The sequence below is a fragment of the Nannobrachium achirus genome (genome assembly GCF_963921795.1).
Source record: "Nannobrachium achirus genome assembly, chromosome: 23".
NCBI lineage: Eukaryota > Metazoa > Chordata > Actinopteri > Myctophiformes > Myctophidae > Nannobrachium > Nannobrachium achirus.
In genome coordinates this window covers 26,140,132-26,151,978 of record NC_137830.1, presented here as the reverse complement: position 1 = coordinate 26,151,978, position 11,847 = coordinate 26,140,132, and the positions used below count along the sequence as shown (strand labels likewise).

The following is an 11,847-nucleotide window of genomic DNA, read 5'->3' as shown; positions in this document are numbered from 1 at the left end:
AAATGTGTGACCTTCCTGTTGAGGAGGAATGTGTTATGTGGAAACATGTGACCCACCTGTTGAGGAGTAATGTGTCGTGCAGGAAGTTATGTGGAAACGTGTGACCCACCTGTCGAGGAGGAATGTGTTATATGGAAACGTGTGACCCACCTGTTGAGGAGGAATGTGTTGTCAGAGCAGGTCAGCGCCTCCAGGAGGATCTTCTTCTCGGACACGGCGTTGGACGAATGGAACTTCATCCAGATGAACTCCCACACATCCTCGTCCATCAGACTGACCCCAGTGCAGTAGACGATATCCCTGACGTTAGGAGGGATCCTGCAATACAATTATAAAATATAAAATAAACCTGAATCTGACCCCAGTATGGGAGACCTGTGGCTCTCAAAGGGGCCTTTTCCACCGGCAAAGAACCGGTTCCGGTTCTTTCTCCCGCCTATGGGATGAACCAGAGGTGTGCTTTTCCACCGAGAACCGAAGTTGGTTCGGAACCGGAACCACAAAATCCTTGGTTTTTCCAGTGAACCACCATCTGAGCTTGAGGACAATGGCTCTGGTTCAATCTGGTGGAAACGCAAGCCGGTTTGCAAGAACGAACCAAGGTTCCAAGAAAGTTGAACCGGCACTGGTTCTGGAACCAAGGTTCTTTTGGTGGAAAAGGCCCCAAAGAGGGGTCCGGGTACCAGGCACGTGCAGTCGTGCACACATTCTGTAGACATCAAAGGGGTCTTGAGCCCTTTTATCTGTCTGTAAAAAAAGTGCCCTCTCCAGACCATGAATGCAGTTTTTACTATGGTGAAAGAAATGCAAATACCCCTTTTCCATTCCTAAAGGCAGCATTCAAGCCTTGTCCAAACTCTCTTCAACTTGAATGCAGCATCTTATGTTGAAATAATTGCCCTCTCTGTGTAGAAATCAAGCATTGAAAAAAAAAGAAAAAAAGGTGTTTTCAATATTTTCACCAAATGGCCCTTTTAGAGATTTCATCCCTTGCCTCTCTAACATTCTCTGCACGTCCCAGCAAAATGGAATCATATTATCATCAACAGCTGTTTATTTTTTACTTTGTTCTGTGGAATCATTTTTTGAAAAATCTTCTCTTATGAGGATCCTTTCCACAAAATCCTTTTTAAATGGGGGTCCGCTGCCAAATACAAAACAAAAAAATTGTAAAGGAGTAGAAATAAATAAAATAAACTAAACATGAATCTAAGGTGTGCTAGAGTAGAATGCACGAGTAATAAAGTTGAGGTCGGTATAGCGAACAGGCAGCAGAGTAGGCTGGGTTTTAGTGAGTTTAGCTCGTAATTTAATTCATAAACTACTTCTCAGCACTCCACACCCACAAGAAAACGCAGACACATTTTCTACATTATTTATGCTTCTCTGCTTGCATGTCTGCTTACCAATACATATATATATATGTGTGTATTTTTTAAGCCTTCTGTCACTGATAATATTTTTCTTTGCTTTAGCAAGACTTGTTATTATTCTGTGCACAGAAGCTATCGCTGGTCTCAACTGGAATAGAGCCGGCAGAGAGAACGCAATGTGAAAGACAACGATTTATATATCGGCACACAAAAATATCCGATCTACAAGCTCACACAATGCATTGCGGATGTGTCACGTTGCAAACTTCCATCCACAATTGTGTGAGCCGACCGTGGCGTGCTTGAAGAACCCGGCATAATCTAACAGACTATTTTCTTAATTCACATTTTTAATTCAATCCTTTAGTTTGAGTTAAATGTAGTATCTAGAATAAGTAGCCGTGTAACAATCAGCCTACTATCCCGTCATTATCGAGCGATAAACCCCTCCACTTCGTGTTTGGGTCAAATCACCCTTTTGGGGTTAAACACTTGAAAGGCTCGCAGCTCATAAATCAGCTATTTCTGGCCAAGAGATTCTGTGTTGAAGGAAGCAACAACAGAACAAGTACGGTTTTAACGTCAGTCCTTTTTCATTACGAGTAGAGGGTTTAAAGTGGATCCTTCAGCTGCCGGACACCGGGGATACAAGTAGGACAGATGAGGAAACCATCCGCAAACATGCCACCTCATGTCTGACGAGAGAGGATGGATTTGTGGATGGAAGGCTTGGTGTGGATGGTTGCCCACACCCATACAATGCCCACAGCCCTCCAGTGATGCGGGCGCCCTGCCAGGAGCTCCAGCGGAGAGAAAACAGATGGTCCACCTTACGCCCACCGCACCGACACACACACACACACACACACACACACACACACACACACACACACACACACACACACACACACACACACACACACACACACACACACACACACACACACACACACACACACACACACACACACACACACACACACACTCTCCAATAGGAGATAATGGCTCATTTTTACAGCTGTGTGTGTGTGTGTGTGTGTAATGCCCTCTCCTTATGTCTACTCATTTTTGTGGGCTCATATTTTAGAGCATGTTTTGGCTGCAATTAGATGGCAGTTTTCTGATTTATTGTTCCTTGTTTATTCGGGGGGTTAGGATTTAGGTGTGAACTATTTTATTTTATTGAGTCACCGATGTGATCAATAAATGTCATCACATGATTGAGTTCTCTGCCGATGCTTCTCAGCCTGCGAGAATGTTGTCGCCGTTAGGATACTTTTCAGGAGAGGGAAAAACAATAATCTGTGGTTCAATGTATAGTTAGTTTTCCAAAATACTGAAAAGAGCAGATATACCACAAACTCGTATGTGTCACGGTGCGACGGCATGCGTGCCACTCTTGTAATGCGGTAGGACAGTGGTTTTCAACCAGTGGCCCGGGGACCACCAGTGGTCCTTGAAGGGGTTCCAGGTGGCCCCCAGCTAAATGATGGCGAGTTGGTAACCAAATGGACCCTTCTAGATCTTTAACTCTTGAGAGCGTAACATTTTAATGGTTGTTAAACAGCTGCATTGCTTAAAGGACAACTTTAGTTTTTTACAACAAGGGTTCATATTTTAGATTGTAATTAAAGAATATAAAATATGAGTGTTTGATTTCATTTACTTCTTTCAATTGTTTTAGAGATTCTTATTTCAGTGGTTGGGGGCATGCGTACAAGTGGCTAAATATGTAATTTTACACAGAATAAGCCCATTCCCAAGATACAACGCAACCTTTCATGGTTGGATGTGACTACTAGAAGTGTTACTGTAAATAGCAATAAATAAACTGCTGGCTTATTGTGTCTAAAAAGAAATATTTAGCCACTTGTACGCATGCCCCCATGCGTACGCATGCCCCACATTTTAGCACAGTAAACACGATAAAACCATAGAACGAAGCAAATGAAAACATTTTAAGACTCACTTTTTCTTTTCTCTAATTACAATCTAAAATACTGTATGAACCCTTGTTGTAAAAAAACAAAGTTGTCCTTTAATTTAGACAATTAGGGAATGTGGAAGTGTGTGCGTGTGCGCGCATACATTACCTGTTTTTGTTACTGGAGATCCAGTCAGATATCTGAGAGACAGCCTGGCGATGACAATGTTTGTTCCCAAAGCTGCAAGCCAACATTATAACCTCCCTCTGTAACTCACTGAGCACACACAAGCATGCACGCACACACACACGTCACACACGCGCACGCAGAGAGAGAAATAAACTAGCATTTAATTACAGCATCCATCAAAAACACATTAACAAAATACCTTGAATGAATAGGGTGATTTTTAAATCAATCCAATTTAAAATGATTTAGGGAAAACATTGTGATTTTAAAATGACTTTTCTGTTCCAGTCGATAGCCATAGGGTACATAACATGGTTAGTATCCACCACTGCATCTCAAGGTGTAACGAAGTTATTCCGACTATGTATACATCAGATATTAGATCTGTACGTACTCCATCTGGTAGGACGCCTGCATGATGTTTGCTTCGATGCTAGGCACGTTGCTAGGTGCGTTGCTAGGCCAACCCATCTTGTGGTACTGACTGGCGACCTGCTTCAACACATAGTCCTGTAAAACACACACACACACACACACACACACACACACACACACACACACACACACACACACACACACACACACACACATGTGCATGTGGAGGATTAACTGAATTATATAACAAACTACATTTAACATTTTGAATGGTTTTGTAGCATGGTCGTCACTGTCGGGTTGAAACCGATACGTTTCAGTCACACGTGTTCCAATGACTCAAATGCAGTTATTATTTTGTCTCAAGTTTATATATATATATATATATATATATATATATATATATATATATATATATATATATATATACAGTATATGTTACAGTCAGTTTGGGTAACTCAGTGAGATTGGGGTAAGAGCGCTCGTTTTGTAGTTCACCACACACCCCTACCACCACCTGGATCAATTCACCTTGATAGTCTCTTATCAGCGCACCTGTGTAATTCTGCGTAGTCACCATGAGATGGCGACAACAGCCATTCACTTGTGTAGTGGCTGACGTCACTCGTTTGCGACCACGCTTTCTTTGTTTATTTACTAGCTAGCTCAGATGTGTTTAGCCATTAGCTTACTATGCCTAACTCTAACCCTAACCTTAACCTCAGTAAAACCATGCCTAACCCTAACCCCAACCCTAACCATAACCTCCGTGGGGTGAGGCGCTATCATTCCTGCAGACGCTACGTTGTCGTGGATCAAAGCGACCGCTTGTTCCGCCCCGCGCCGCACGACAAGCGCTCCTGTTCTCGATTTCACTGATTCAAACTGTGACACACATATATATATATATATATATATATATATATATATATTAGTGCTGTCCAACGATTAACATTTTTAATCGCGATTAATCGCATGATTTCTGTAGTTAATCGCATAATAAAATTTTTTTTTTTATTGACTCAAACTTGCATAATATGTTGTATATTTGGTGCAGGATGCAACCACATAAATGTATTTTTTATAATTATACTATATGTATCCAATACATTATAAACTCAATGTTATTTATTTCATTATATTATAAATTATAACACCTCTGCACTACATAATTTAAGGCAGTGCTGGTTTTCAACCAGTGATCCTTGAGGGGGTTCCAGCTAAACAGTGGTGTAAAGTAACTAAGTACATTTACTTAAGTACAATTTTGAGGTATTTGTACTTGAGTATTTCCAATTTTCCAATACTTTTACTTCTACTCCACTACATCTCAGATCGAAATATTGCACTTTTACTCCACTACATTTATTTGAAAACTTTAGTTACTAGTTACTTTTCAGATATAAGTTATAATATTTTAAAACATACATGAACCACTTTAGCCATGTTGTATACTTAGGCTGTTTGAAAATAGCCGATCTACAAGCTCACAACATGTCGCATCGTGACGCGTTGTGAGCTTGTAGATCTGCTATTTTTAACACTTTCATACTTTTACTCAAGTACATTTTGTATTCTGGGCTTTTATAATTGAAACAGAGTCTCTCTACATTGTAGTAGACCTATTGGTTTTACTTAAGTAAAATATGTGAGTACTTTTTCCACCACTGCAGCTAAATGATGGAGAGTTGGTAAACCAAATGGACCCTTATAGATCTTTAACTCTTATTTTTGGGGTCTGGGAGAATAAATCTAATCAAATGGTGGTCTGTGGCTCAAATGCTGACTAAATAACACACACACACACACACACACACACACACACACACACACACACACACACACACACACACACACACACACACACACACACACACACACACACACACACACACACACACACACACACACACACACACCATTTAGTTCCTACAGTGTTCAGCTGGGGGCTGCCGCTAACATACAGTAGCCTACTACAGACAGTCACAGTAGTCCTGGCTATCTGGAGGCTAACTGTTAGCGAACTTGCTAACAGCAGGGAGGGGAAGGTTGCGTCCTAAATAGGGTTGCCACCCGTTCCGTATAATACGGAATCGTTCCGTATTGGACAATTAAAAGATGCGTTCCGTATTGAACCAATACGGAACGCGGTTTGCTCCGTATTTAACCAAATGCCCCATAAAGGTCTGTCACACAAACCTCAACACAGAATTTAACAATAATGAATGAAATAAAACACAGGAAAAGACAGCAAAAGGAGGGAGAGGCACGAAGGACCGCCTGTGAGGCGGCTCCCCGGGCGGCTCGCAGTCGCTGCGGCTGTGGTGCGCTCTACGCTCTGCCTATAGTGGGGTTCCGTGTAGACCTACATGTAATTTTTGGTTTTCATTTTAAATTTGTGTTAAAGTTTATTTTTCACTTTTTTTCGCCGGCCGGCGGCTGTGCCACGCGCACGGAACACACGCACCGCGTGCCCGGAAGAGGTGTTCCTTATTTAAATTTCTGAAAGGTGGCAACCCTAGTCCTAAAGGCACCTGTAGATGAGTAATTCCACTGTGTTTTTCATCATTCATTCAACCCAGCTTCCAGACAAACACACAGTGAGCTTGAGCTTGAGCTCCGTTCCTGACTTTGAGCTGAGCTCTGCTCTGGGCTCACCACGCTAATGTTGACAACACTCTGAGATGCGGAGCGCAGAGGGAGCGCTACGGAAGCCTCAAAGGTTACCAAAAAAAAAAGGAAAAAAAATAAAAAAATATATATATATTTTTTGCGTTAAGCGTTAAAATAATTAACGCCGTTAATAGGTTGATGCGTTAATTAGTTAATAACGCGTTAACTTGGACAGCATTAATATATATATATAATTGGTGTGGTTGCTATTGGCTGAAAGTCTGAAATGCATGGACTTTGTAATGTCCAATTAGACACAATTGGCCATGCTTCGCTCGACATCACAATATATAATTTGTTGTTAACCTTTTTCTGATCTCTGATTGGACAATATATAGTGTCCAATTAGACAGGAGTGATAGCACAATCACAACAGAATTCAAGAATGGAGTTTTCTATTAAACCCATTGATTACAAGTGTGCAAATGGAGAGAGAGTATAATGAGCTTGGACCTCCTCAGAAGTGTTCTCGAGGCACCTAAATGTATTTTTTGTATGCAATACGTGTCATCGAGCTAGAGAACAGGGACCCAGATGCCATTATTGATGATTGGGTGTGCAGGAGTGCTGAAGAGGTGTCTCAGAGGTTTGAGACACAGGTTCACTTTGTGGCAACCACACTTGCAATTTCCTAGAATCGCATCTTTCTAGTTTTAAGTTTAAGTGAAACCTTTGTTGCGTTTAGGTTTAACCCATAGTTAAACCCATGTAGTTAGGCCTACAACAGCCAATCTACGACTACAAGCACACCTTATTAGCAATATTTCAGACACTAGACATTCTTGTACAATGAAGTAGGGCAGTGGTTCTCGAACTGGTTGTCAAGATCCCAAGTGGGGTCCCCAGATGATTAGCTTAATGTAAAAAAGAAAATTATACAGGGTATCTGCACATTTATAAAGTGACAATAGACTGTATGTCAAATCCCGCCCCATTTTGCTCTTGTTACTAGGTGGGACGTCAACAACCAGGGCAGATTCTTTTATAATGGAAGTGGAAGGGGAAAAAATATTTTTCATAGCGTCATTATAGCTATTTAAAGTACCAAAAGAAACACATCTACCTGATATTAATACAAAGGGAAGAAAAAAGTACAGTAGTTACATTGCAAAACAGGAGTTTCCCCCCGAAAATATATGTTTTAATTAGTTTAATCCCAGTGGGACAGAAAAACCAGGGCAGGTTGTTTTTATATTGGAAATGAATGGAGAAAAAATATTTTTCATAGCCTCATTATAGCTATTTAAAGTACCAAAAGAAACACATCTACGTGATATTGATAAAAAGGGAAGAAAAAAGTACAGTAGTTACATTGCAAAACAGGAGTTTCCCCCAAAAAATATATGTTTTAATTAGTTTAATCTTCTGGAACAGGCAGAGGACAGAAATAGAGACAGAAAGCGCAGTGCATCTTGGGTAGGAAGCTGGTAGCCAGCCTATAATTCCTCTGCATAATAGGCTGGCTGTCGTAATTCTACCCATTTAAAATATGTATACCCAATCGAAACTCTTAGTTACATTGATAAGGTTCATGTGAACTAGTCTGTTGAAGCTTATTCATTATGATGATCGAAATCGCTATTACCGCGCAGCGCCGTACTGCACGCTGGCCGTGCTCCGCAATGCGCACCGCGTAACTGCATAACTCCACCCCCGGTAGCGAAAAGTGAATGTTTTTTTTCTGGTTGGCCAGTCAGGGAGTCTCAGGGACCAATCAGAAGGCTGACAAACGGTCTATTTAAGGATTTTCAAGACCGTTTTAATACCAAACTGGCCAAACTGTAAGTGAACAAGAGGCGAACATTGTTGATCTGCTATTTTCACAATATTTATCTGTGGAACCGAGTCACATTAAATGTAATACCTACAATTCCAAGTGCTTGTCAGGGTGGGGTCCCCAGTTCAAATGTGTTTATTTTGGGGATCACAGCCTAAAAAGGTTTGAGAACCACTGAAGTAGGGCATTAGAGAAAAAAAAAGAGAAAATAATAAAAATGTTGGTACTTTTGAATCCTTGAATCCTGAAAATTATCAGTTTTCGGACTTGTCTACATGGCTCTATGTTAAACTGTTTTAGTCAGACAGGCAGGCATGCAGGCAGGGAGATCTTACACTGAACAGGTTGTAGTCCTGTGTGCGGTCCAGCAGTTTGTCCAGGTGGTATAGAGATCTGCTGGCAGCGTGCCAGGGCAGGAAGCTGGGCTCCTGGGGAAGATAGCAGATCATCTGCAACGGGATGGACTGAGGCAGGTACCCAGCCCTGAGAGATAGAGAGAGAGAGAGAGAGAGAGAGAGAGAGAGAGAGAGAGAGAGAGAGAGAGAGAGAGAGAGAGAGAGAGAGAGAGAGAGATCGTTGGTATATATTAATAATAGTTGTGACTACCGTAGGTCGCAGTTTACATGTGATGTCACCTGTGATGTCACAGTGATGTCAGGGGAACCACAGTGTCAAGCGTGGTCTATGGGTTTGCCTCTCTGACATCACATTTTGACATCACTTTGATGTCATGGGAACCACTCTAACAGAATCCCTTTTATGACCATATATGGAGATCCCTGATGTCATCAATATTAAGCCCATATCTAACAGGACTTCATATGAAAATGCCCACATATGGAGGAAGACAGCCCATATCTGTGTCTCTGGTTCAGACAGGGATCTCCATGTATGGGCATAAAAGGGATTGTATTAACTGGTCCGATATACATCACTGGCCAGACGGCCAAGATAAAGTGCGAGGTCGCTTGTTGCCCTGAGGCGTCTCACTAGTACTATTATTCTAACAGCAGTAGTAGCCTTAAAATTCAATTAGCCTACATATTTGGCGTGCGTGTTTTAGAGCGTGCAGGCGTGCGTGCGTGAGTGTGTTTGTGCTTGCGTGCATGCATGTTTTTGTGTGTGTGTGTGTGTGTGTGTGTGTGTGTGTGTGTGTGTGTGTGGGTCATGTTCTGCATAATGTTCTGCATAATAAACTATAATACCCTGAATAATAAACAACATTGTGCATAATAATCACCCTGTATGATAAACATTGTGTCCTAATGAAGGCAATGTAACCTGTCTGGGCTGTTTACCTCCTAACACTGCTGTTTTGGTGTGTGTGTGTGTGTGTGTGTGTGTGTGTGTGTGTGTGTGTGTGTGTGTGTGTGTGTGTGTGTGTGTGTGTGTGTGCTTGTGTGTGCGTGCGTGGTTGCGTGTGCGTGTGTCCTTGAGGGTGCTCCAGGGGGTCCCCAGCTACATTGTATAGCATCACAATCAGTTTTTCACCCCCATTTTATGATTCAGCTATTCATAAATGGAAGATCTGCTGTGTGTCTTCTCATATTGGGGAGTGCTGGCACAAATTAGATACAAATATGACATAATTACCTTTTATTATTATTATTTGGTGGTGACGATGTGCTCCATGCATACAATTCAACAATATTTCAAGTGTACCAATTTTAAACATTATATATAAATATAATGTATTTCTTTCCCTACAAAGGGTGTTATTTATATCATCATTCTCATGTCCATATGTAGGCCAAATTAAACGTGCCCTTAAGGTAAGTACAGCGTAGCGGAACACTTTTATTGAGGCTGCTCATGCTATCGCTAAGCTATACATGAGCATGGAGAAAGTACCTTTTCCTAGGAGTGCTGCTGTCATGAGCATACAATGGTAGTTCACGATGAATAGTATGTGTATGTCTGTCTTTCTGTCTGTCTCTACCATGTGTCTGTAAATGGTAAATGGTGCATTTATATAGCACCTTTATCCAAGGCACTTTACAGAGATTGTGCATTACAGTACATTCACCCATTCACACACACATTCATACACCGATGGCAGAGGAAACCATGCACGGCACCAACCTGCTCACTGGGAGCAACTAGGGGTTCAGAGTCTTGCTCAAGGACTCTTCGACACCAACTCTGGGGGAGCCCGTGATCGAACTGGGAACCCTTCGGGAACCTAATAACGGTTTCTCTACCCCTGAGCCACTGTCTGACTTTCTCGTGCATAACTTGAGCACCGTCCGAGAGATCCACTTCAAACTTGACGTGTGAATCACAGAGGACTCAAGGGTGTGGTGTGCTGAGTGGGAATTCTGTTGGACCGGTGGATGTCCAGAACCAGAAATACAACCATCGTCTGTCTGTCTGTCTGTCTGTCTGTCTGTCTGTCTGTCTGTCTGTCTGTCTGTCTGTCTGAGTCAGGGGTGTCACACCAACTTCTGGGCCTTGGGTACTTTAACTGTTGAAAAATAACAGATAGAAGCTCACAGCACGGCACTGAGTGGCACGCTGCGAGCTTGTAGATCTGCTATTTTTGAAAAATCGTGAAAATGTGTGCAAGTCTTTGAATATTTCAAATCCTTTTTCTGTCAGTGGTGCTTTTTCATGTGTATATAAATGCGTATATAAATGCACCATTTACCATTTACAGACATAATGGTATAGACAGACAGAAAGACAGACATACAGATCCCATGCTGACTATTCATCGTGAACTACCATTGTATGCTCATGACAGCAGCACTCCTAGGAAAAGGTACTTCACTGCATGTGTTATGACGATGGATGTTGCACAAGTACTCTAACAATGGTAGCTTTTACTTTACTGGAGTATTTGCATTTTGTATTACTTTTACTACATCTCAGATGCAAATATACTTTTTCTCTACTACAGTTATTTGAAAACTTGAGTTAGTGGTTAATTTGTAGATTTTTATAATTTTACATCCGGCTATTTGAAAATAGCCGATCTACAATGTGACACATTGTGAACCTGTAGATCTGCTATTTTCAAAAGATTAATACTTTTACACTTGAAAAGTTGTGAAATGGGACATTCAATAGCCCACTTTCAACTTGTGGTACTTGAAGTACTTTTAATTCCAGATTTCTACTTGTAACAGAGTGTTTCTCCCGTACATCCCTCCTATAGTTCCTACATCACTATAGGGCATCGTTCTCATATAACTTGGATACTGGTCCAGCAGTATTATTTGTTTATTTCGACAGGACAGCACATGGAACACCACACAGTAAAATGCTATGTAAACACACTAGATTTAGCAAGAATACTATCCGTAGTCCCCATACAGAAAACATACGACATAAAAAGAAAACATATAAACTTAAAATACAAGACACTAAAAGGAGTAGTTCACCCCCAAAACAACATTTTGTCTATTGATTACTCAAGCCATGGAGATTTGAGTTCAATAATATGTGTTTGTTTTTCACATATTCCTATTAAATAATTTGATTACAAAACATTCAATAAATACAATAAATTCACCCCAAGTATTTAAAAACTACA

At 41.1% G+C, this 11,847-nt stretch overlaps 1 protein-coding gene across 1 annotated transcript in view; it reads right to left on the bottom strand.

Moving 5' to 3' along the window:
- LOC308308839 (thyrotropin-releasing hormone-degrading ectoenzyme-like) overlaps positions 1-11,847 on the bottom strand; it is a gene marked incomplete at both ends in the record, with an annotated part of 249,634 nt that overhangs the window by 15,534 nt on the left and 222,253 nt on the right. Inside the window, 4 exons of the mRNA XM_080754291.1 lie at positions 151-318; positions 3,467-3,574; positions 3,882-3,997; positions 8,648-8,795. Coding sequence (XP_080610417.1) covers positions 151-318; positions 3,467-3,574; positions 3,882-3,997; positions 8,648-8,795 — 540 coding nt within the window. The remainder of the gene's footprint in view (positions 1-150; positions 319-3,466; positions 3,575-3,881; positions 3,998-8,647; positions 8,796-11,847) is intronic.